We start from the raw sequence: 27,903 nt of genomic DNA on the forward strand, positions 1-27,903 counted from the left end.
GTTTTCTGCCATACTTTATACTGCATAGCCATTTAGCTCTCTGTCTCTTAACCCCTTCCTAATTAATTTCACAATAAATATAAACATTAAAACATAATCAGATCATCTTCCAAATTCCATAAATGTTATGCCACTAACTAACTACTCATCTTTAAAAAGTAAAAATCATTTACATAAATGTAGGCTCTGTATGCACTGAGCTTTATTTATTTGGTTGTTTGGCTATTCTAGAGTGTGGGATTGGCCATATTGCAGATTAACAGTTAAATATTATCCATAGACTGTTGAACTGTGGCCTCCATTGGACTGTAGGTGAAGGTAATAGGCTTCTTGTTTAGATTTATGGAGCATTTACACAGTGACAGTCTTTTGTGAATGGAGAATAGAGGTTTCTTTAAAAACTTCTGGTTCAAGAACTGTTTCTTTCCTGACCTGCCAGGGCACAGCAGCCCCCCTGTACCAGTCACTACTGATACCTTTAAAATAGGAATTTTATCCAGTAGATACCACTTAGGGCATATAGGTGATTCCCATTGGGTCAGCCTTTCCATATACAGGTATGGGACCTGTTATCCAGAATGCTCGGGACCTGGGATTTTCCGGATAAGGGATCTTTCTGTAATTTGGATCTCCATAACTTAAGTCTGCTAAAAATCATTTAAATATTAAATAAACCCAATAGGGCTGTTCTGCCCCAATAAGGGGTAATTATATCTTAGTTGGGATCAAGTACAGGTACTGTTTTATTATTACAGAGAAAAGGGAATCATTTAACCATTAAATAAACCCAATAGGGCTGTTCTGCCCCCAATAAGGGGTAATTATATCTTAGTTGGGATCAAGTACAGGTACTGTTTTATTATTACAGAGAAAAGGGAATCATTTAACCATTAAATAAACCCAATAGGGCTGTTCTGCCCCCAATAAGGGGTAATTATATCTTAGTTGGGATCAAGTACAGGTACTGTTTTATTATTACAGAGAAAAAGTAAATCATTTTTAAAATTCTAAATTAAATGCTTATAATGAAGTCTATGGCAGATTGCCTTTCCGTAATTCGTAACTTTCTGGATAATGGGTTTCCGGATAAGGGATCCCATACCTGTATGACATAGAAGTTGCCAGTCACACTAGTATGTATCTGTATAAAGTGCCAAACCCATTTGTATGTTCCAGGTAAGGTAAATAATCATCCACTACCCTCCTATATAAGATGCCAAACCCACTGGTATGTGCCTATAAGGTGCAAACTGCTCTGGCATTAGTCTTTATAAGATGAAGGACAGCCAGCAGGGTTGCCCACAGTGCACAGTGCTGTACAGGCAATTTACGAAATGGTGCCCAATCAGAAGCAGTCTTTAATAAGAAGCCCTCAAATACTAAGAGAAAGAGCTACATGTTCTTTTAGAATGCTGCATCCTCTTAAGGGAGAAGGAAAGGTAAAAACAAAGCTTTATCAGAAATGTAAATACAGCCATAAGCACTCACAGAAACGCTGCACTGAGTCTTCGGTGAAAAGAAACACAGCAGTTGCTGTCTCCTTTTTTGTAAACATGTTCTTAGGGTATCTGACTTCCTCTATCAGAAAAATCCTTCATTCCCAGGGCTGGAGTTCTCTCCTCTCTCCCCTCTCCTGCTCCCCCTCCCATAAGAATTCATAAAACTCACTCCCCCCTCCCTTAGGAATGTGTGATCTGAGCTACCAATGGCTAGAGCTGCAAACAGGAAGCTATGAAGATCAAGCTAAAATGGCAGTTGCTATCTTAAACAAACAGAGAAAGCTTCTAGGGCTCTTTACTCAGATATGATAAAGCTTTCTGCAGAATAAATATAGCGTTCTAGGTGGCACTAATGTGGTGAATCTATTGGCAGTAAAATGCCAAAATTACTTTCCTTCCCCTTTATAATGAGCATCAGAACTTCTAAAATATGGTTGTTCCTTATATAAATAATCAAAAGTGTATAAAGTAATGTATAGTGTTTTGAAACTCTTTACTAATAATTTCTTTAAAATATAAAATAAAATATGAGTCTACTGTGTTAATTATTATTTATAAAAAAAACTTCACCTTATTCTTTGCAGAGTCATTAAAATCCAAAGTCGGAAGACTGTATAGAGCTTACAGCTGGAGTGGGTGAAAGTCATGCATTACCATGGCAATCCTGTTCATTCCAAGTGCCTATTATGGAGAAGAAATTGGCACAGGAGCACCACTGGGCTGCGTTTAGCAATGCCACTCACTCTCTATGAGCTCTTCTTATAACTATGTAAAAAAGTAATTACTTTTTGCAGATACTGTAGTTTCATTGTCCTTTGAGTCACTGACAACGGCAAATGTTTTTTTACCCTTATACCTGACACAACTGTGCAGCCATATGAAGCCATGCACATAGCACTTTTGCTTACCTGTGCTTATATATGGGTGCACTGCATAGCAGGCTAAGGGGGCTAGGGAGTCCTGTTCTTAAAGGGATTCTGTGAGTTTTATGGGATACTTTTTATTTCTAAATTACACTGTTTAATAGCAAATATTTCACTCTGACATTTAAAATGTTATTCTCGAACCAACAAATGTATTTTTATTAGTTGTAATATTGGTGTGTAGGCGCCATCTCAGTGCATTGTGCCTGAGTCTGAGCTTTCAGAAGGAGCCAGCGCTACACATTAGAACTACTTTCAGCTAACCTATTGTTTCTTCTACTCCCATGTAACTGGAGGAGTCCCAAGCCGGACTTGGATTTCTTACTATTGAGTGCTATTCTGATACCTACTGGGAGCTGCTATCTTGCTCTCTTCCCATTGTTTTGACCCAAACAATTCGCTTTTTATCGAAAACATTTAAATATTATGATACTCACAGTGACAGTTATTTTTTATTATTACAGAAAGAGAAAGCAATTCAGTGAAAAATGAGGACTTGGCATTACCCCATTTCAGAGCTATTTTTCACCTGGTTTCTGTATAATAGATCCCATACCTTTAGAAAGGATTGATCTTACTCATCAGACAGAACTAGGGTTGCCCACTTTTTGGAAAGGCTGTCCAGTTCAAAATTTTCTATAAATATTGAGAAAACTGGACAGAAATCCAGCCAATTGTGTTTAAGTGATGCAATAAGCACATCTCCAAGGCATAACCCACTCCCAACATTATCGTGCCTGTCCCTGGCATCATCATGACCACTCCCAGCATCACTGCCCCTCCCCTGATGCCATCAGCCCCACCCCCTTTGTTTGGGTTTAGCCACTGGCAAAGGTGGCAACCCTATGTACACAATTGTATTGCTTTGCAGCGAATACACTATTATCAGGCATTGTGGATAGAAAGATAGCGATTTGTGCCTTTTTTGCACATTGTTCTTTGCATTCCACCAGTAAAATAAACCCCATTGAGGTGGTTATCAACACCAAATGCCAATCTGGATTCAGATTATTGCTCTGAGGACTGAAACCCACAATTAAATCATCCTTATTATTACATTATGGATGCAGTGAATCCAGGATTCAGTTCAGGATTTGGCCTATTTAGCAGGATTCGTATTCGGCCAAATCCATTCCTCTGGCTGAACTGAATCCGAATCCTTAAAATCATGTGACTTTTTGTCACGTAAACACGGAAGATGAAAAATTTTCAATTTTCTCTTTAACTCTTTTATTGCATATGCAAATTAGGATTCGGTTCAGTAATTGGCAGAATCTTTTGCAAAGGATTCGGGGATCCCAAAATAGTGGATTTGGTGCATCCCTAATATACCTAGTCCCAATGAACGTGTACTATTTTGCTCTAAATTTCAGAGTAAAGAAAATGATGCCTGTACATGATTCTTTCAGCGCAAGTCTGCTGAGTGTATTGGCACAGCTCAGAAATGATATTGCTAAATATGCACACTTGTGCGTGATTCATACCAATACACCAGGTGGGCACAATGGAGCTTGGGGCAATTATGTGTGTGGGGAGCATGTTTAGGTGCAAGTACCTTCAATGAGTCAGTGTGTGCAAGGACAGCTTTTAAATTTTGGTTGGCCACATCTGTGACTGAGGTTGTAAAAGTCAGTGCCTGATTTGTAATGCCCCCAAGGCCACCCCTGTCCATCACCCACCCCCCTGCACGCGATAGGCGCGCCCCCCTTGCATGTGCGAACTCGTGCTTGGGGCTTTACACTCGCATTGGGAGCAGTGGGGAGAGGTCCCCATTGCTCCATATGGGAGAAAAAGTTTACCATTTTGGTGCGGCATGCCGCCCCCAAATTTGTGCCGCCCTATCCCCGGGCCTTTGTGGCCTTTCCACAAATCTGGGCCTGGTAAAAGTGCCCTCATGTCTCCTCCCACCAAACCTTATTGTAGGGCTTTTGGGGAGATATAGGTATCTAGAAGACAAAACAGACATTATCCCCAAATCTCATCCTATATGTCCTTCAGATTGAGCACCACTGCCATTGCTCCAGATGGGTAATGTCAGATGGGACGTTTTGCCCCCCACACTGCGACACCGATGCTGGAGGAGATTAAGGGACAGAATTATCAAAGGTTTTCATGATTCGTATTTTTTTGTACTTAAATCATAAGATCCCAAACTATGGGGCTGATTTACTAACCCACGAATCCGACCCGAATTGGAAAAGTTCTGACTTGAAAACGAACATTTTGCGACTTTTTCGTATGTTTTGCGATTTTTTTGGCGTCTTTACGAATTTTTCGTTACCAATACGATTTTTGAGTAAAAACGCGAGTTTTTCGTAGCCTTTACGAAAGTTGCGTAAAATCTTGCGCTTTTTCCGTAGCGTTACAACTTACGCGAAAAGTTGCTTCTTTTTCGTAGCGTTAAAACTTAAAAGGTGCAAAGTTTCGCGTAAGTTTTAACGCTACGAAAAAAGCGCAACTTTTTGCGCAAGTTTTAACGGTACGAAAAATCGCAAGATTTTACGCAACTTTCGTAATGGCTACGAAAAACTCGCGTTTTTACGCAAAAATCGTATTGGTAACGAAAAATTCGTAAAGATGCCGAAAAAATCGCAAAAAATACGAAAAAATCGCAAAATACCGATCTTTACGAAAAAAACGCAATCGGACTCATTTCGACCCGTTCGTGGGTTAGTAAATGTGCCCCTATGAGATGGCCCAGGTTGGGAGGACCAAAGCAGTGGGAGAGGGTCTAGCCTAAGGCTTTTTTGGGTTAAATGTGAGGGGGAATATTATTAAGGCCATTTACTAACATTCTTATTTTGTTTCTGAAATTCCTGTTTGTTTGCACTAAAACACAATTTTTTTATTGAAAAAAAATGCAAATTGTTCCCCATTTATGTGTCAAAACTGCAAAAACCTGAATGTAAAAATATGCCATCAAAAAGCTGTCGAGGTCAGTAGAAGTCAATGGGAGTTGCCTTAGGCAAATTGTAACAATCTCTATTTAATTCATGGCTTTAGAGGTTTTTTGGGGGTACCAAAACATCCTGTCTGCCATTACCCTTAGAAATGTAATATTATCACTGCTCACACAAACTATTATTTTACGTGGTGAAAACTTAGGCTAAGTCTATCCCTGACAAAATAACATTGATCATTGTCATTGTGTTAAATGCAAAATCCTGCATTCAGCATATACATTGTGCAGTGTCCAGAAAAGGGTTAAGTTTGCCTTTGTTTCTGAGCCATAAATATATAAATGAAAGTCACGTTTTCCCTTGCTTGTGGTACTTTTCTTATTGCTTTCTGATGAACAGCAATATTGATTCCGCATGCAAAAAAAATAATACGGAAGAAATGAATAATTTAGCATGAAACGACGCGGCGCTTTATTCCACTGAAGCAGCTTATTCAGGAATAGAAACAATAAAAGGAAAGTACAGGAAGGTTAATAGAATGATGTACTGGAGAACTGTAATTTAATCATAGAACTTAGAATTGCATTCTATTTGTTTTAATTGCTTTTCATCTGGCTGCTCTCATTGTACTGATTTTTCCTGCTCCCGAAGGCGTCACTGCTGCCACTTCCCCACGCCTGCAAAGTTAGCACTTACGTAAATAAAGCAAAAAAAATCTATTTCTGGGACTGGGTTGCCACGTATTTATTCATAGAACTGGCTGAGGACGTTATGAGACCCGGCGAGTTTGGGATTTATTGGAAATAGGTGGGAGAACAGGCTACTCAGCCAGGGGATAGCAAAGCTGGGATGACTGAGAGAGAACATTTCCATTCGTGAACTTGTTTGCCTATATAATGAATATATTCCGCTCTAATTCTTTGTTTCTGTGTGATAATAACATAGGCAGATTCAGACTGGGGTGCCAGTCCTGACTAAGTGGACTAAGCACTGAGCCTAACTATACCAAAGTGCATTATGACACAAGTACCTTTAATGAAAGGGGTTTTTAGGTGCAAATTGTGTAAATTGCCCTTTTTTCCCCCCAATATATATATAAAGACAATTCATTACTAAAGGCAGCCATATACGGGCAGATTTAAAGAGATACTGACACCAGAAATTAAACCTTTTTTGCATCTATCATAATATTGTCTTTACATGCTACTTATAATTTTGCAATAAAATATTTGCCCGGCACTTTTACATTTCCTCTCTGACTCCCCATGTTCCCCTATGAGGGGCTGCCATATTTGTGCAGCAGGAGGCTGTTAGCATTAGAAGCTATGACAGGTTGAAAAGGGACACTCAGGTTGGCAAAACAGTCAGGTTTAGGAATAATTAGTTACAAAAGCAGCCCTAATGGCGAAAAATAATTAACATGACCTATAGGGAACTTTTAATGTCCATAATATTTTGAAGAGTAGTTTTTCAGTGCCTTAGGCAACCTGGTCAGCTTGGCCCGGCTACGCGCACACAGGGCGGCGGGGTTGCGGGCTGCTGGTGGGGGGACTGCAGTGAGGGGAGAAAGTGCCTGGAACTAGAGGTAGGTGAAAGATGAGGTACCTGCCTGGTGCCCCCCACCGTTGTGCCCTAGGCAGGTGCCTCTTCTGCCTACCCCTAGTTCCAGCCCTGCCCGACGGGCCTCCTCGACCGATATCAGGCCGAAGATTGGCCAGGTGTCAGTTGGGGACCGCATTGGCTCACTGATGCAGTTCTCACTCTGACAGGCCTTATCCCCATCATTGTTATTCAATTGAATCGCCCACCTTAGGTATGGAAATCCAAAATATGGAAAGACCCCTTATCCAGAAACCCCAGGTCCCAAGCATTCCGGATAACAGACCCTATGCCTGTAGCTTATAATATTCTGCTCACTTTCTCTGTGGCCAAACTGCTACTCGTTGTTGTCTATAGGCAACTCCCCACATTCCCACCATCAGCCGAGAGATGAAGGACAATTAACCCAGGACTGGCAGTAAATAAATCACTGTAGGTTTTGCATTAGATTACACTGTACAAAAACAGCAACAAATGTAATTTATTATAGAGCTTTTTCAGAGCAACGCCATTTACAATGCTTCCAGTTAAATACATACTTTGATTCATTTCTGCTTCATAGTCAGTAAATGTAGCAAATACATATATATATATATTGTATATATATATATATAAAGAACCATGCATTGCCTATTTACATTTATTTAACGTGTGCTTTTGCGTTTGAACCTACCCAACACCCACAGAGGAAATATCCGTTCAGTGAAAAGCGTTCAACCAATTGGAAAAGGCACCAAATAAAAAGCTTATTATATGGCTGTAATAACAGGGATCAGTGGAAAGGGCTGCTACTTCCTGTACCAATAATATAAACTAATTGTTTCCTTCAATCTCTTTCCTCCATATGTAATAAAAGGCACTACATTTTCCCATCAGCAGTAACCCATAGCAACCAATAAAAGGTTTGCTTTTAAACAGGTACCAATAAATTCTACCTGCTGATTGTTGCTATGGGTTACTGCACCTGGGCAAACTTAGGGGGAGATTTACTAATCCATGAATCCGAATCCCGAAAGGGAAAAAGTCTTTTCGTTGTCTTTAGCCGCCGCCGTGACGTTATCATATTTAGTGCGACTATTTCGTCGGCGTCTCGATTTTTACGTATTGAGTGATTGTAGACGGCTTAAAAGCCAATCCGATTTTTTCGTGATGGCGTCGAAAAAGTTGTGGAAAATATACGAAAAAGTCGCAGAACATACGAAAAAGTCGCAATGGCGACGAAAAAGACGCAAAAATACCGATCATTAAGAAAAAAACGCATTGAGACGCCTTCGGACCGTTTGTGGATTAGTAACTCTCCCCCTTAGTGTCTATTTATTCCATAACCCCCTTTATGTTTCTACAAACTGTTCCTGACGATTTCATGTTACATAAATAACACAACTAAAAATATTAGTTTAGACAGGAAGTAAAGCTTCAATTACAGAGTTATACATGAAGCAAATGAAATGTAAGTATATTCTGTGATAATGTGACGACTAGATGAAGAAAATCTAAGCTTCATAGAGGAGGTTCCCATGGCAGTCCTTGTAGTAACAGTTTGTTGTCCTTCACTTTAATATAGAAACCTTTTCTTTTTGTATTCGTGTCTCACCTTGATTTTTTTTCTGGGCAGAATACATTACTTTCTGGTAATTAACACATTCCTGTGCAGGCACTTTAACCTCCTGGGATAGTTCTGGACAAAGGAGAAAGCCACCCTGGAAATGGAAGCTGGTATCTTACAGGAAGCGGGGGAGTTTTGATTGTTTTCTATCAGCCAATAAATGCAGGTGTGAAATATGAGTTTCAGTAATATACAAAAAGCTGAATTTGTTTCCCCTTTAAAACACCAATTTCAAAATATGCACACTATCGTTTTAGAAAATTCAGTATGTATGAATTTATATGATAACAATTACACCTATATTAGTTGTACCATGGGTGGGGAATTCCTGCATAGGCTCATAAAGTGCCATCATGAAAGCAAGCAGATGAAAAAGAAAAAAAAGCCAAAATGATGCTATTAGACCCACTAATAAAAATAGAGCTAGCCAGGTATATTCTTGTTCTGTGGTTTTTAGTTTCAAAATCTCATGCAATCATGTTTTTAGGCTTTTGTTTGTTTCCCATTCCTAAGACGAAAGGTTGGAAAACGAAGACTGCTGTGAGGAAATGCTACAGACTTCCAAATTGGTGAAGGAGCTGCCCGCGTCACTGGTGTATTCTGGGTAGGAGGATGTTGACGAGATGATGTTTTTCAGTCTCTGAAGTGCGATAATTAATAACAAGAGGAGAAAGGCTAACAAGCTGAGGAAAATGGACACGTACACGTAAACGTTCGACAGCCGGTTTGATGGAGATGAATCTACCGAGGTGGAGAGGGATGTTGGGAACAGTTCCAAAAATGTGCCATTTCCCATTTCTACTGGCAGCGAAGCTGAAGGGTTGAGTCCAGACATGTTGCGATGAGGGGTCGCCTCTACCAACGGCAGATACAGAGATCAGCTTATGCCATTTTGCTGGGCAAGCAGCTACGTTCTGCACTGGATGGAATTACCGATGACCTCAGAGCTGAAATATAATTAAAAGTGACATTAGTTCCGTCCAGATGATACTTATTTAACACATTTCTGGAAACTGCTATAATTTACTAACAATTTTACAGTTAAAAGCTACGCAAGGTTAAAAAAAAAGGGTATATTACAGCCAAGTTCAACATTTTTAAAAAGCTTTAAGCAGAAGAAGGAAAACAAATTCCCTAGCAGCCAATGAAACCTCATGCGTGGAAAAGAAACCTCATTCCTGACACAGAAAAGGATATCTGTGAGCCGGCAAACTGGTGGCAGTGGCGCTTACTTTTGCTTTCTACACAACACAGGCTTGAAAATTTTTAGGGGTGAAAAGCCCCCCTTAAAATTTGGCTACCCCCCATCCTGAAAGCTACTAGAAAGCAATGGAGATTGGGTGGGAGATTCAAACAGCTGTCTAGCCACTTCCCCAGTGTGTGCTGATACTTGCGGTAATAGCCATTGGCAGGAATTGAATGCTGGGGTGCAGGGGGTGGCCCTGTTTCTGTACTTATGATACCAAGAACTATACCATTGGATGTTTATGGATACCCAATTCAGTCATACTCCAGCCCCTTTGTTCTGGCCAGAGCCTTAGGCTAATGTCAACCTGCTGTGATTGGCCCAATGTGTACATATATTGGTGTTTTCTCTGCAGGCAGGAACAATGCCATGCTTATCATGTTGTATAGCTCTCTTGTAGCATGACAATCTCCTTACAAAAAACCATCAGGGGCTATAGTTTCGACAGGGGCATGGTATGATGTCCTTGATGGAATCTTTGTAATGTGGCCAAAGCCCAAGCACCCAGAATGGACTGGTATTTGCTATGATCAACTCTATGAAACCCATTATCCAGAAAGCTCTGAATTACGGCAAGCTATCTCCCATGGACATAGTACCTTCTGCTCGATCCCAACTAAGATATAATTAATCCTTATTGGAGGCAAATCAACCCTATTGGGTTTAATTAATGTTTAAAAGGTTTTTTTAGTGAAGATTCAAATCATGAAAGTCCTCCTTTTCCAGAAAACCCCATATATAAATACTGTACATATAAACATACATACAGAGCCTAAAATAGGTTTCTTTCTGAGAACCACAACTCTATATTTTCAGTAATATGACATCAATAAAACACCAACATACTGTCTATTTAAATATACCTATATATCCAGTTTCTTCTTCTCTGTCTGCCAGTAAATGTAATTGCTGGGCTATTTGCCTTCCATTCCATTTGTCCATCTACTAAGTTCTGAATGTACTCATTACCTGGCTCCCTATCACGCTGCTTGTTGCATGTTCTGCCAGTATAAAGGTCAAACTCATCTTCTGGTTTAGATGCCACTCAAACAAATAAAGCATTCAGTGTGACACGGCTTGATTTATTCTTCGCGCGTCTGCTCAGAACATTATAAATATTTACCAGAAGCAATATATTGGTAATTGCCCCTGCAAAATGAAGGTCGGAGGTTTCTGAACGCCTACTCTGCTTGGAGAAGACGCCGATTGCAGATAAATGCAGATGCAATACAGCTAGGAGCAAAACAGCTCTCTGCATTCTTCTATCATTTTGCTTTATTTATGACCGCTGCTTTATTTGCACTTTATTTGACTGTAATCGCCTTGTATTTTGCACCCCAGGCTCTGCATGATCCCGCTAAGTCATCCAATGAGCAACTCATTAGACTGATGGCTTGACGGCTAAATTAGCTCTGGTTTAGTTATTTGATAGATACCAGGTATATTTCATGTACGGGCAAAAAATCACAAACATAATTTTCAAAAGAGTTTTGCTTTAAAGTTCTGACCAAGAAGGTGGCCATGTAACAAAAACGGGTGACTGCTGACAACTGGAGCACACATCTTGGGGTGTCATCAATTACAATCTCTCATTTTGGAAGCCTTTGTATTTTTTTGCTATAAGGGCTCTATTATGATAGCACTATCATGTGGGTGACTTTTCTGCAATGATTCACTGTCCAAGGATAGTGCCATGAGCAAGCAGCTGAACAGGCGCCAGGTGACACATTTGCTTGTTAATATGATAGAAAGTTACTTCCAAGCAACACAGATAATTCTTGCTCATTTCTACCTGCCTTGTGTCCCACAGACCCACAAACAATTTGCTGGTTGGGCTCAAAAACAAATATTAACATTGCCCTTAAGCTCAGAAGGTTTTCAGTAGAGCCCACATCCCTAAAATTCTTCCTGAACTGGGAAAAATGTTAAACGTGTTCATCTAACCTTATCTATATCTGTAACATTCCTCCTGGACACTACTCTCATATTCTGAGATACAATAGTTTCTATACAGATTTTCTTTATCAAGTATTGACAAAGAAGGAGCTTTGCCCCTTCATCCCTGCCTTCCCACTTGCTGGGCTCCAATCATACAGTAGATGGAATTTACACATTCTCCTCTCCACTACAAATGACTAAGGTGATATCTGCAATGTCTTGTTATGTTTATGTGAGTCATGTGAGAAGAGTCTGAAAAGAAATCCCAGAGAAGAGGTTTGTAAAATGAACTAAGTGTATTGGAGAACAGTAAGAAATGAATGAAGTTGAGATAATGTTGTGACTTAATACACTTTCTTGATTATACAAGGCCAATCTCTGTGGGATTTTTCTGGAATGTCTGGCATTTCTGTGATTTCAGTCTGTGCAGAGTGAATTCCCTAAATCAGAAGCAGGGTGAGAACTTACTATAGTGCCATTAGATTAAAAGTCCCTTTCTAGGATTGCATAGTATCCTCAAGGACAGGCAATGTCATGTGACACCCTTGTGAGTATAAGACCAGATAGTGATCTAGAACAGGCACTTGTATCCTACTCTGGACACAGTATATGTATGTCCAGCACCTGGCCTAGGCAGGCCCTCAGAAAGTTCAACTTGGTTGGGGAACTGATAAATCAGGGGTAGCCACGAAGGGCTAGATCAGGGGTCCCCAACCCACAGTCAAATATAAAAAGGAGAGCAACACAAGCATCATAAAAGTTCATGGAGGAGCCAAATAAGGGCTAAGATTGGCTATTAGGTGCCTCTATGCACACTATCAGCTTACAGGGGGCTTTATTTGGTAGTAAATCTTGTTTTTATTCAACCAAAACTTGCCCCCAAGTCAGGAATTTAAAAATAACTCCCTGGTTTGGGGGCACTGAGAGCAACATCCAAGGGGTTGGGGAGCAACATGTTGCCCCCGAGTCACTGGTTGGGGATCACTGGGCTAGATTAACAGCTCAGTTGTTCTGTGAGCATTGCAGTAAGAGAGGCCATTGAGCAACCCTGGAGGCAAAATTACCAATATAGAGACCCCAAGGATATAAACACAGAAAATATGGCTTATGTATGGGCTTATTATGTGATTTGGACCATTTTTTCTACTTCAAATAAACGCACATTTTAGAAAAAACTCAAATGTTTGCTTATTTATTAAAAAATCTGAATAAAAAAAAACACCCAAATGCGTGATTTACAAACGCAAAAAAACTCATAAAAATCAAAAATCTTGAATTGCTTAATTTTGCCTAGGACAGCTCCCATTGGCTAGATAAACTCAAAAGCTTTTTACATTCAAGTTTTCAGATTTTTTGCACTTAATAAATATCATCATTCGAGTTTTTGAACCATTTGCGGTTGTTACAACGCATTCACACAAGCAATGCGTTCCCCAAAATCCAAGGCACTCAGATTTGTGCCCAGAATTGCATGTAGTTATATTTAGCAGAGAGATGCCCATTTGTGCTACTTCATAACTAGTATAATTTAAAAGAATACAGCTTTGGTTAGCCAGGAATTTACCTAAGGAATTACAGCAGAGAAACATATTGAATCAAAGGTTGCTTCAGCGTAGATCTAATATAATATCTACACCCAGTTAAAATGTTACTGATTTAATGAATGCCAAACGGCGTTCTAAAGGACAAGCACATTAATTAAAAGTAATTCCTTCCACCTTATAAAGTAATAATCTTGTACTTATGAAAATGAAGAAGGCAGCATTTTAACCCCTCACAATCACCACGAAATTGATGACATATCCACTGTATACTTGTTTATCCTGTTACTGAAAAACATGATACCCACAGTGGAATTGTCCATACTACATGGCATATTTTTATGAAAACATCTAGCGGTTTTAATTTCAATGGAAAATTGATATCACAGCTCTGTTTATTTGCCCATTACCCCAAGGAGCACACTCCTCGGCTGCTAGGCAGTTTGGCTTCCTGTTATGGGGTTACAGAACAATAGGAGGGCTATGGAAATGATAAGAAAGGCTGTAAACAGCCCAGAATCAACTCAGCAGCAGTTTATATACTGCTAATAATGCAGAGCCACCTAAAAACAGAGGGAGGACTAAAGTCACTAGGTCCAGGAGCAGAATTTCTATTTCCAGCGGGTGCTCTGGGGGTAGATTAGGGGTCCATTGCTTTCTCATTATAATAGTGTTAATTGATTTTTTGAATTGACAGACATAGGGTGCCTGAGTGGAAGAGAAACAGTGTTGAGGACAAGGGAAGGAGGGAGGAGGATAGGCTATTATACGTCTTACTGACATTTTTTTGATAGAAATTGTAATTATAGGTCCAGTGCTCTACCATTCTTTAATCCTTAGTCATAATACAAGTGACAAATAGGTGGTTCTCAGCAGCCAGCATAATGAGGGCATCAACTCCTGTCACTGTATGTCTATGTTTTATTTCTGCTCTGCCTTCCTTAATTCTAATCCTCTGGCTCTTTCTCATTTTAGGAATAATGCCCTTAGAATGAGACAGACCTTTTGTACTAGTGATGTTCCTTGGACTGCCTCATAAGATGTATCGAGCAGGGCCCTCTTTGCCTCTTTTACTAGTTATTGGTATACATCAGTGATCCCCAACCAGTGGCTTGTGAGCAACATGTTGATCACTAACCCTTTGGATGTTGCTCCCAGTGGCTTTAAAGGACGTGCTTGTTTTTTAATTCTGGTCTTGGTGTCAAGTTTTCGATAAGGGCTACCAAATAGCCAATCACAGCCCTTATTTGGCATCCCCAGGAATGTCTTAAATGCTTGTGTTGCTCCCCAACTTTTTACATTTAAATGTGGCTCACAGGTCAAAAAGGTTGGGGATCGCTGGTATACATGTATGCTCCCATCTATTGTACAATGTTGTGGAATATGTTGGCGCTTTATAAATATGTGTTAATAGTAATAATAATTATTTCCTGCACCCCCCCCACCCCACGTTTCTTATATATTGCAGTTTGCACTTTTAAGCCCTTCAGCACCATAACCATAGTAAATATGTCCTAGCATGCACAGTCTCCATTAATGACACTGGACTGACATTCAGAGGAATATGGCAACGTTACAATCTTCACCTGAACACAGACACAAAACCCCAATCTCCTTGGTAAGTATAAACTGATGGCGCATTATGATATATAGGATATACAAATATTGTGGCAAATTTAATTCCATGAGAAACGTATCTCATGGTTGATCTCATGAAAACTCAGTGGAAGTGTATTGGGAAATGTGGAATTGAACTGGAATTGAATTAGTGGATATGTTTTTCTCATCAAATGGAATCTGGCCCACAAATTTCTGTTGAGCAATAAATAAATAACTGTGGCTAGATGATAGAAGCTAATGGTTGGGGATTCCATTTTGGTAAGATACAATGCTGTTATACTGTTGTGTGTGGTCCCCTCCAATGCTGGAGTGCTTTTGCTATGAGCAGCACCCCTCAAAAAAGCCCCTCCTGGTAACGTTTGGCTATTAAACTAAAAATGTTGCTGTTCTAGTGCAGAGAGCGCCATTTCACTTTCTACACTAGCGTTGCACCCTCCCCCGGACCCCTCTCCAGCTGCTACAAACTGAATTTTGGATGAAAGTCCATGTTGCAATGGGAGAGTGATTCCCAAACACAAAACCAATGGCAATTCAAAAGCAAAAAGGTAAATGTCCTGCAATGGCCCAGTCACCACCCTGATCTCATTTGTTGCCACTTTTTGTTGAAAAGGCATTAGCAAGTAGCTGAACACCAGTGGTGTAACTGAAGGTGCCCGGGACACAATGAAAAAACATTTTTTTCCAAGAAATCAAGGGTCTACTGTGACATGTGCAAAATTCTGACTGATCTGCTACCCCTCCCGCCCATGGGGTCTGACACGTCCATAGTTATACCACTGTGGAACAATTAAAGGGAACCCCAGAAGTAACATATCCTCAAAGCAAGGCACAAGTATAGAGGAGTGTAAATACATCACTGAATAATATTTGAATGAATGTTATGCTCTTGCATTTGGGTTCATAAATTGGTCCTTTTGTCTCCATAGGTTATAATGTTCATTTTCAGTAGTATCACAATTTTGTTTCTGTTAGTTGCTGATCACTGAGAAAGAAAAGCCTCTCCCATGTCTACCTTATTGTGCATAACTACATAACAGTAACTTCATCTGATCATGCACCCAACAAACACATCTAATGAACAGTTGAGATTTTAAAATGCTCATGGAATAATGTCCTCAGCCTTTTTTACCCCTGAAATACATTCAAATCTAAAAAGTGTTGGGAAACCACACAATCAGGAACCAATTTCCTGAAGGGGCCAAGTACCAAGGGCCAAGGGCTGTGATTGGATATTTAGTAGCCCCATGTAGACTCCCAGGAGGTTCTACTCAGCAGTAAACTTGAGTCTTAGAAAACCCTAAAAGAAACAAAGGGGGCAATGAGCAACATATGGCTTGTAAACCCCTGGCTGTGGATCAGTGCTCTACAGGCTTTCTCCATGATGCATCATCTTCCTTTTCTCAGGTATACTTACACTAAACATGGCAAATGTTTACCTCTTTTGATTGCTGATCTGAAGCAATCCACTCTAGCATTCCCCAGGGGATGCACCAAGAAACAAGATACTACAGTGGCTAAAACAGCTTTTTGCCTTCCAGCTGACTGCCTGTCAACCCCATCAGTGGAAGATCAGACGTCTGCTGGCTGCGATCTCCTGCTTGGGAGCATTAGCAATCTGCACAGTACAATAAATAATCCAGTTTTCTGACCTCAATCAAATATCAGCAGTGGGTACAATCTCTTCCAAATTACAATAGAGGAATCCCATTCAAATGAATTAACAAAAACCTGAGGCACAGCAAAAAGAACCCTGTGATTTTACTTTGCCATCAAAAAACTTGCTATATTTATTGAAAGAAATAGAAAATTGTCATGCACAGTATGTCCTCTGAGAGAGAGACACCCCATGAAGCTTGTACAGGTACAGGTATAGAATATACCCCTATATAGGATATTGTATAGATACCCTGTATAGGACTATTCTGGGCTTTTCTGAATAAGGGATCTTTCTGTAATTTTGATCTCGGTACCTAAAGTCTGTTAAGAATAATTTAAACATGAAATAAACTCAATGGGATTGTTTGCTACCATTATGGAATTATGCAGCTTAGTTACCATCAAGTACAAGCTACTGTTTCATTATAGCAGAGAAAAAGGAAATCATTAATAGAGGGGACGGACTTCCCATAATTTGGAGCTTCTGGATAAAGGGTTTCTAGATAAGGTATTCCATACTTGTGATATCTAAATGGTTCACTAGACAAAAATGTGAACCATTTGGCATAGAAAGATTGGTTATGGGCATAAAGATACATAAGCTTTTAACTGTCTAGGAACATAGGAATGCTGCCCATGATTGCCAGATGTCCCTTTAGCATATGCATATGCATTCTATTATCCAATTAAACTTTCCTAATCATGTGCAACATTCTGTATATTGATAAGAGAACAATTATTAAGCCGTTCCGATTCTCCTTAAAGACCTGGAACATGGTGCAGATTTTGTTCAGTGCAAAATAAAAAACCCTGGGCTATTTACACTGACCAACTGGGATGTGCCTACGTTCTTTAAAGGGTCTCCTTTGGCGCTGTAGGTTTCTACTTATCTACATTGATCTGAAGGACTCCTTGGGAATCTATTAGGGTTTTGGTTTGAGTATATAAACACTTGTTTTGATTTATATATAACCACCATGAATGGAATGGATTAGGAACTGATAAAGCCACTCACTGATGAAAGGTAAGTTCTAAATGGACACCTGAGTCCAGGACTGGAATTTAAATTAGGCCTTTGTATTATAAGTATACAATGCTCTACACCAGTATAATAAGTGGTAACTGTTTATGGCATATTAGAGTAGCCCTCAGCTATCAGCCCATAAGTGGCTTAAGACCCTCATTGGTGTCACCTAAGACCCCCATTGGTGTCACCTGGTGAGATATATTGGGATACTTAATATACAAATATATTAAATAATACAGCGGTATATATTGGGATACTTAATATACACATATATTAAATAATACAGCGGTATATATTGGGATACTTAATATACACATATATTAAATAATACAGCGGTATATATTGGGATACTTAATATACAAATATATTAAATAATACAGAGGTGTTACATAAATAATACCAATACCAATACATAAACCATTCCTTGAATAGGCAGACCAAAAAGATGACTTAGCTTAATACACCCTTATTGCAGAACGTCTTTGGTTGGACTAGATTTGGCCAATGGGATTCTTTGGATGGGATAGCATTAAGCTATAGGATTATTACTGTGCATCTCGTGTCATTTGCAATTGTTATAAAAGCTGTTACTTGTAAAGCCACATTTGAAGCCTTCTGTGATACATGTCATTCTGTGTGGCTGAATGCTTCCCAATTACATGAATTACAATAAAGCAGCCATTTTCTGCTAAATGACTTGTTATATAAGATAAGGTTCCGGTAGGTAAAACTACCAACAGAACTTTAACTATGTCTTGTCATTTGGAACATTTGGACTTTGACTGAAGTTGGTGATTTGAAGACTCGCTCCCTTGCCATGGCACATATGCAGGGTTTATTGTAGTGTTTTCAACGAATCCCTCAGATACAGAGACATAGTTTTAGGGAAACCATTGGTCGCACCAAAGATCGTTCCCACCCTCAACTGACGTTCAGGAGTGAATGTAGTTTTTGCTCAGGTGATATCAAAATCTTTTAACCTGGCCGATTGATGAGATTACCGATATCCGCAGCCTTTTGCGATATCAGTTGCCTTTTCGAGCTGCAATACATGCAACAAATATCATACGAAACAAGGTTTTGTATGATAATATCGGTGTGTGTATGGCTGGCTTTAGAACTTGTGTTTTTAGTTACTAAAGGCATGGTAAATTTGTGCATCAAATAGACAATATATGTAATTCAGGACAATAAAAAAATCCCCATCAGGCCACTCTCCACAAACCCTATATGGTTAAATAACAAACCAATACATTTTATATGGCAACTAGGCCCGAAATGCCGTACTTTTCACTTGATTCTGCTGCTGCTGCTAATAGGTACAGAGCTATTAAAAAATCCCCTTGTTTTCTTTTCAATTTCATTTCACATTTTGTGCTTTTTCAATTCAGATATTTTAATAAATGACTAGACATTTGTGGTTTTAGTGGAAATTAATTTAATCAGGTTTTCTAAAACCACAGAAATCAGAATGTTACTACTAAAAAAAAATTATTTAAGCATTAAATCAAACCAATAGCAATGTTTTTCCACCAATATAGATGATATAGTCACCATCAAGCACAAGGTACTGCTTTATTATTATACAGGAAAAAGAAAATTATTATTGAAAATTAGAATTATTTGCTTATAATGGGCTCCACAGAAGATGGCTTTTCCACAATTCACAGGTTCCTGGAAAACAGGTTTCTGAATAAGGGAACCCATACCTATATAACTAAGAAGTGAGGGCACCACAAACAAAAAAATCACCCATAATAATAATGAAAATTCAAAAATTTTAATGCTGGAAAACATACATGCTTTTCCCTAGTAAACAATAAATTAAAAAAAAGAGAAAGATAACCCATTTTTGGTTATATAACCTATATATACCAACCTTCCTTTATGCTCTATAATTATCTCAGTAATCAAAACCACAAGATCATGCAACTACTTCTCTCAGTGTTTACAACCAACTATTATTTCCAGTATTAAAAATTCATTACCTATTTATATCTCAGTGGTCATATGTAAGAGCCAAAAAATCAGTGGAATAAAAATTTCATTGCCATAAAGTGTCCAATATATACTTCATCACTGCAACTTCATCAATTAGTTAATAATCTGCTATTGATCAATTGACAATAAATTGACTAGTGCTTAATTTAAAGTGACAATTCCACAATTCATCAGTATATTATCACACTACTATCTCTCCTTGGCCCTGGAAAAACTACTATCTCATATAAAGTCGGGCAACGTTGTTTCGTATGGTATTTGGTGCGTGTATGGCGGCTCGAAGAGGCGACAATATCGCAAAAGGCTGCGGATATCGGCCATCTCGTTGATAGGCCAGGTTAAAAGATTTTGATCGGGCCCCATTGAAGGTGCCCGAGCAAAATCTACATTCAGGGCTGAATCGTCAGGTGGAGGTAGACTTTCTATTGTTTTTACCTCTATATCTGACGATTCAGCCCTGAACGTCAGTGGAGGGAGGGACCAATGGTCGCAGGAAAGATCAAAATTGCTACATGCATGGCCACCTTAACCCCTAGGAATACCATAAGGGCTGTGACAGATGGGGAGAGTAGTCGCCGGACGAACCCACGGGCTAGAATGTAAATCGCCAGTGGGATGGCATACTTTGGCGATTTCGGCAAATTGCTGCGCCGTGTATGCCATCCCATTGGCGATTTACATTCTAGCCCGTGGGATGGCATTTTGGGGAGATTAGTCGCCCGCGACAAGGGAGATTTGTCACAGCGACTAATCTCCCGGTCTGTCACAGCCCTGAGGAAAGAGAAGATAGGAGCCCAGGAACTGCGGTTCAATTATTACCTTACCTAGACTGATTGAGAAGAACTAGATAACCTAACAAACCCGCAAACCCCTAGGACCTTGGAGGGAAAACCAATATAAGATAAAGAGATCAAGGGGAGCAAAAAATAAAAACAAAAACTGGCTACACCGTATTGCCAATTTCCCAAAAGAACTAAAAAAAAGTTTTTAAAAAAACACAATGTGAACTCAAACCAAAGAATTCTTAGTTACATGGTCTTGTGGTTTTGATTACTGAGATAATTATAGAGCATAAGGGAAGGTTGATATATATAGGTTATATAACCAAAAAATGGGTTATCTTTCACTTTTCTTTTTATTTATAGTTTATGCGGTATACCCTTATTGGTTGTAAGGTCATAGTGGGGGGCCTTTATTAGCAATAAGTGTGAGAGTTGTAGTGCCATATTTTTCCTCTTCCTTTTCCCCAGTGAGCAGACACCACCCAAATCCTATAACATATGCAACAGTCGCTCTTAGTGAAATACTCAGGGGCTGAAAGAAAGTGTGTAATTTCTGGAGAGGACCAACAAAAGCCATAGTCAGTGGGTCATCTATTTCCTTACTTATATATACATATATATATAATATTGCAGATTTCATTGTACAAGTGTCCAGCTGGGTTTATGTTTTTGACTTCAGCAGTCAAAACAAATTAGTTCTACTGCCAGACGATCCTACTGTGCAGTTTACAGTTCAGCAGTTACCATTAAAGTAGGAACTGTCTTTTTATAAGGAAAAGCTTCAAGAACGTTCCTCTGTAGTTAAAGGCAGAATGAAATAGCCTGTGTTGGAATGGAGGGGTTGCCAAAATTATAGGATAGGCTAGTTTTCCAGTTTGCTAATAAAATGTTCTTCATCTGGTGCCAAATATTTATATCCCCTTATCTGAGCTAAAGAAAAAATACCATTGGTATTTTCATAGCAAAAGATGTCAAAGAACTTTATAAATAGTGAATAAGAAGAAACATTCGGTAAATTTTACATTTTTGGGTGAAATAGAAAATGTAACTTTTACCACAATATATCTACACGTTTGTACTCAAGGGTACAATTTCAACTCTGTTGACTTCCCAGCAAAGTTATATCTGGGCCCACAACCAATCCACGTGTTTGTTCCCCTCAACTTTCCCCTTCTCCGGCAATGGCAGGGAAGAGCTGTGTCTCCTGAGTCAATACTAGGTACCAGGTCTGAACTGGGATGCAAAATAAACCCTGTGTTTTGAAGAACACAGAGGCCCAAGCAGCTCCCACAGTCCCAATAAACAGTGACTATCTAGTGCATCTTACTTCAGCCCCCCTGGCATTTGCCAGAACCCACAGTTTGCCAGTCTAGGCCTGCTGGGTACTCATCTTAACCAGGTTCCCCTGCAGTCATGGGTTTTGCTCCCCTGTAGAAGATGGCCAGTTTAGCCACACAAGTCCAGACTATCCAGCTATAATTGAGACTGTCACTCAGTGTGCCTGGTTACGGTTCACCCTAGAAACAAAATCAGCGGAGAGTGCAGCAAATGCCAAGTGAAGGGCAAGTTGTAAGTATTGAAGTACAGAAGAGAGCGAAGTGAGAGTGACACCACTGAAGAGGATGAAGTGATGCACCAAGAGGAGAATTTTGTGGCACCCCAGATAACTACAAGAACATGCAGGGTTCCAGGTATGTCTAGCAGTAGGGTCTCAGACAGCAGTGTTTATAAATGTCAGAGAGGATGGCAACTCAAAAGAATCATACAGTGACCTCTTGGGTAATTGAGGTAATTCATAGAGGGTCTTCTTGTTTACCCCTTATGTCTACACAGGTTGATTTTCACAGGGGGGGTATTGACCCTTTTATTTCTCTTTCTCTTTCTCTAGGCCTGCTAGGCTACACAAGTGTTAACCATCTAGTGCTGCTACAAGCTTTTTAACATAAAGTCTAGTTATCACATTGACTAATCCTCACTCACTGTGTCCCTCTGGCTTTGTCTTTAGGGGATGCTCACTACCTCCTTGCTCTGGGTTCAATGTATCCCTTCTCAAAGAGATGAATCCACCTGTGTGGCAGGGGCACCTAGCGCTGCCGCTGGTGACATAAGATACTTAGACAGTCCCATACAATCTCATGTTACTTATCTCATCGGCTAAAGATGGTTGTTTGAGCAACATTTGTTCACGTATTGCTTTCACCATGGACTGCACACATTGATGGGCTATTAGATTTACCAGGAGAATTGTGAGGAAGACTCATGTCATCAGAACCTCCTCGCTAGACAGTGATGGAGAGCTCAGCCCTCTGAAACACAATCACCTCTAAATGTATCATGCGCTGTTATCTGTTTGCTGCTTGAGGATCTGTATAGCATAGTAGAAGGCTGGTGCAAAAAATGATGTTTCGGGCCCCTCTGGACCCTTTATCAAAGCTTTATGAAGGATCCCACGGGGAATAAAATGTTGCCCTAATCTTGTATGTCTGTGGGCTTAATACATCACTTTTTTGCTCCAGTCGATTTTTCAACGTGCTGCTGGGTTTTCTGCATCTATAAGAGAAATGCCACAGTCCCAGCTGAATATAATACTGGAGTCAAGTGTCATTTTAATTCTTTCATGTTTTGATATATTACATTGACTTAGTGCAACTCAATGCCTGATTCTGTAGAGCAGCGACGCGCAGTTATAGACCTGCCATTAGCCAAGCACTGCTTTATAGCTTGTTTCTAAGATATATTTATTAGCGTATCTGTACATAATGTAATGTTACACATTGTGCATCATCTTTAACATACAGAATTTATTCCCAAAATGTAGTTCAAAAATACTTTTGAGAACCCATGAAAAAAACTAGGTATGGGACCCATTATCCAGAATGCTCGGGACCAAGGGTATTCCAGATAAGGGATCTTCCCGTAATTTGGATCTCCATACCTTAAGTCTACTAAAAAATCAATAAAACTTTAATTAAACCTAATTGTTTTGCACCCAATAAGGATTATTTATATCTTAGTTGGGATCAAGTACAAGGTACTGTTTTATTATTACAGAGAAAAGGGAATCATTTAACCATGAAATAAACCCAATAGGGCTGTTCTGCCCCCAATAAGGGGTAATTATATCTTAGTTGGGATCAAGTACAGGTACTGTTTTATTATTACAGAGAAAAGGGAATCATTTAACCATTAAATAAACCCAATAGGGCTGTTCTGCCCCAATAAGGGGTAATTATATCTTAGTTGGGATCAAGTACAGGTACTGTTTTATTATAACAGAGAAAGGGGAATCATTTAACCATTAAATAAACCCAATAGGGCTGTTCTGCCCCCAATAAGGGGTAATTATATCTTAGTTGGGATCAAGTACAGGTACTGTTTTATTATTACAGAGAAAAAGGAAATCAGTTTCAAAATTCTTTTTAATTATTTGATTAAAATGGAGTCTATGAGAGACAAGCCTTCCGGCATTCTGGATAATGGGTTTCCGGATAAGGGATCCCATACCTGTACATATAATATACCATTTCTGGAATAACTGTATTTATGCACCATCATATTTACTAACAGCAGTATCTATTACACACATTTTGTGCAGTAAATATCTACATATTATTCAATCACTGATGGTTTAGTTGCATTTTGTGCCTCCCAACTACACCAGGGTACCTCAAGGTCACATTGGGAGACATCCTCTATGGGTACAGATGGAGCAAAATTTAGTGACATTTGGCTTAGATTATCCACAGCAGAAGGGTCATATACAGTAATCAGAGGACAATTTCACAGCTCTCTAATTACTTGTATAAAATATTTAAAAGCATATATAGTATATCAAAGGGTGAAATTAAGTAAGCTCTATTATAACCCTTTGATAAATACAGACCCTTAAACTCCTATAGTGAACAGGGAGCTAGAAAGTTCTTCTCTAGTGAACTTTAGTGAACCCTTTGTTATATACCCTTCTTCCCGTGGATAATTTGAAACAAATGTCAATATAAGGTTTGCTCCACCTGTACATACAGAGGGAGAGTGGACTGCATCTTAATCCAACGGCAAGTGTAGTAAAATACATTTAAAGGCAAAAGAGAACACGGCCAGGCTACAATTCTGACCTTTCAGATCTCACTGAAACATTATAGCCTACAAGTCTGTCGACTGTATTTCACCAGAAGCTAATATCTGAGATGCGCTGAAATGTGCATGGGGGTCGTTGGCCATAAATCTAATATATTATAATCCATGGTTGATGATAATTTGATATGATATTCGCTGCCAACAGCATTTAGCAGGATATACAGTGATATGACAAGAGGCGCGCTCTATCTTACTGAGCTTTCCCCCTCACGGGGAATCTATTTCTTTTTTATCAGTGGTAAATTGTCCATCAGCCAATGGAGGGGGTGAAAATAAAAATCCCACAAGCAGAAAACATGACACAAATCCATTTTCATTGCAAAATGTGACTATTCTCCTCTTTATCATCAAAGTAGGGTTCCGTCCCATTGTAGCAATTTCTCTCCCAGAATGAACCTGTCACAAGGATACAAGATCTCACGCACGGAACACACGGGGTTATAGTGCCGGACTGTTTATTTATTCACAGAGCCAATTTGCTTTTCTAAAGAATAAGCAATTGGTCTCTGGTGAGGATGGAGATAGTGATGGGGGTGAAATGAGTCTGACAATAACTTATCCTGGGGGAACAAAGGCAGATTGGAATATGTGGTGGTGGAAAGTGATTTCCTTGCAGGCTTCCTACACCAGGTTGGCTGAGAGCTGATTTGGATATGGAGGCAAAGCAAAAGTTGAAGGTTATCAGCAGGGGTCTTCAGCCTTCAGCCTGGGTACTCCCAGTAGAGTACTTTCTTGCAGTTCTTGGGAGTTGTAGACAATAGCAGCTTGAAAGCATCCCTGTTATCACTAAGAGCAACCCTGGATGCTGGGAGTTGTAGGTCAACATCAATTTCAATGGCTGGAGTTGAAGACTGCTGATCTACCTGGGTGAGCTGCAAGCAGCATCAATAGCAATATGCTGAGCATTTAAACACAGGGGAAATCATCCACTGCGGGGGTACAGTGAGTCCTTCTTGTAATCTGATTGCCTTAAGGGAATACACACTTCCAGCTAAAAGCTTCCTTAATTGATTTTACAGTGTAACATTAACACCATTAGGAGCAGAGCAGAGCGCAGACAATGCAGTGGCATCGGGAAACATAGTGGAGGAATGAGCAGCCTATTGCACTTGGCAAATGGTTACAAATAATATACAAATCTCATAGAAAAGTGCCGTGCAGGGTAAAGCCAGGAACCTCACCTCCAGGCTGTGCCATCTGTACACAAACAGAAGCCATTTGGCACTGACCACTGCAGAGGAGTTTCAGCAAAAGCCCTGCAAGTCTCCCCTCAACAGACTCCATGTGGGTGCAGTACCACATACACTGTAAGCCTGATAAACTGTGCCGACACCAATGGGATCCCACCCAGCACTTAGGTACCCCCTGTGGATAAACAGGATGGAATTGATCTCCAGTTTGGCACCAAGAGCATTAACTATAAAACCACAATACCCTGTTTCTGCAAGCAAATATCAGCTAGTGCCACCAAAAATATCTTCTATATTAGAACCATCAGTTTTACAATACTACACATATACACATATATACACAAACACCTGACAACACATTCACCAAAAAGCTCCAAAATATTCTCTATATAACTAGCATAGAACAGAGTTGCTTCCATTGAATGAGATGTATAGGTACAAATATATCTAGATATATACTGACATGTGTGTAGGGTTTTAAGACAGAAGACATACTGACTCTATTCTGCATGTGTGTTTAATATGTTTCCAATGATGTAAAGACCCTACCTGCAGTACGTGCTACTGTACCTGGGCAAGGTGCTGCCTCCCTGCAGTCGGTGCCGTGGAGTTCAGCATGAAACAATGGAAAAGCATTGATCTCCCTCCACTACAGGAGCTGGCAGTACTCTGCAAGTAGCAGTCCGGGATGAGCTGTGCCTGACAGACAGTGGAAGGGTGGGCTGCACTGAGAAAGCACGTGGAGAAGGAAGGGGAGGAGGAGATGTTGGTGCAGGGATCAGAAAAAGGGGGAACTGCTGCAGTATTTGTATCAAATCTGTAGATCCCAGTGACCTTGCCCTAAACCACTCTGTTTGTTGTGCCTTGTATCCAGCAGGCTGGCAGAAGTCTTATTCATCAGTCAAATGGCACAGATTATAATAAAGGATTTCTACTTTGGGTTTGAAAGGGTAGCTGCAAAAAGCACAGCATAGGAGTGTTAATACCTCTGTGTGTGTTTGACTGTATTTTGTACTGTAACTATTGCTAGAGAAATCCATAAAACTCTATGTATATTTGTTATACGTATAAAGTATAGGGTTGTTTTCATCAATGCTTAGAAACAGCAGACACTGGTACACACACAAGCATTAAGCCCTCGCGGATGTGCAACATATTATTTCATGTTTTTCCCCATAGTGTCCCTAGCCCAATTCCCAGTTCTTGGATGTTTTGCCAGTAACTGCTGCCAAACCTCCTACTCGCTCCCTGGTAGCACTGGGGAGATGGGTTACATAGAGACTGAGATCATGTCTGTTCTTTCGGAAACAGTAGCGCCACTGATGCTGATGATGTGGAGTTTTTGCAACTCTCAATGAAGAGAGAACTTGACATTCTGTTGGTTAATTCTTTACTCTGCCCCTCACTGCATCTCCTCTATTGTGTCTCCCCACATTCCTGGCCAACTCCTCCCTTCTTTTGCTTCTCAGAGCAACGCCTGGTCACACCATCCACTTTCACTGTTGTTTCCCATCTTGCTACTCCTTAAACTCTAGAATTCCATCCTTGAGTTCCTCCTGAGAGATTCCACCTTCTAGCATGTGCCATCTCATGTAACTTAAAGGAAAACTACACCACTGAATAATGCTGGGTTCTATAAAAATATACTGCATAAAACAGCCCATATGTAAAACCCTGCTTTTCCTAAATAAACAATTCATAAAAATATTCTTTTTAGTAGTATGTGCCATTGGGTAATCCTAAATAGAAAATTGCCATTTAAAGTATTATGACCTGCCACCTGGAATAATATGATTCACAGTGCACACAAACAAGCCAAGGACACACATACATGTTAGGCCCCATCAGCCAATTCATGGACAGAGTTCTGTCTTTTACTCCCACACTTGGGGATCACTGCCCTAGATAGTAACTGTAGATGTCACCACTGTCACCTTTTGGCAACATACATTCTCAGTTGCTTTTAATACAGAGATTGCCCAATAACACATGAATTTCAGTTCCAGTGTATTTGCCCCAAGAAACATAGGTACTATCAGTCCCTCCGCTCTTGTAGATCTCTATGTTCTGGAAATAAATCAAGTTCTGTTCATTCTGAGTTTGCTCCTTTCCCAATGAATATATAAGGGTCAGTTAAGACCTACCTAGGCTTGTAATGGAACCCACTCATTAGACATTAGAACTAGTGATGAGCAAAATGTTTCACCAGGTGATAATTTTTTTGATGTGCGTCATTTTTTG

At 39.8% G+C, this 27,903-nt stretch overlaps 1 protein-coding gene across 2 annotated transcripts; it reads right to left on the reverse strand.

Annotated features, from left to right (window-relative positions):
- Window positions 1–8,529: 8,529 nt before the first annotated feature.
- sertm1 (serine-rich and transmembrane domain-containing 1) lies at window positions 8,530–26,418 on the reverse strand. 2 transcript variants are annotated; one of them, XM_018091728.2, is made up of 2 exons: window positions 26,212–26,391; window positions 8,530–9,474 (listed from the first exon to the last, which is right to left on the reverse strand). In XM_018091728.2, exon 2 carries the CDS (start codon window positions 9,360–9,362, stop codon window positions 9,036–9,038), a length of 327 nt encoding a protein of 108 aa, XP_017947217.1. In that variant the 5' UTR covers window positions 9,363–9,474; window positions 26,212–26,391; the 3' UTR covers window positions 8,530–9,035. The 2 variants fall into 2 exon arrangements, 1 of the variants encoding a protein (XP_017947217.1); XR_004221381.1 differs by having other exon boundaries at window positions 8,946–9,474; window positions 26,233–26,418.
- Window positions 26,419–27,903: the final 1,485 nt, after the last annotated feature.

This window comes from Xenopus tropicalis, chromosome 2 (genome assembly GCF_000004195.4).
Source record: "Xenopus tropicalis strain Nigerian chromosome 2, UCB_Xtro_10.0, whole genome shotgun sequence".
Taxonomy (NCBI): Eukaryota; Metazoa; Chordata; class Amphibia; order Anura; family Pipidae; genus Xenopus; species Xenopus tropicalis.

Coding starts and splice junctions, on each gene's coding strand:
- sertm1 (XM_018091728.2), bottom strand. CDS start 9,362: ATGTCTGGACTCAACCCTTCAGCTTCGCTGCCAGTAGAAATGGGAAAT.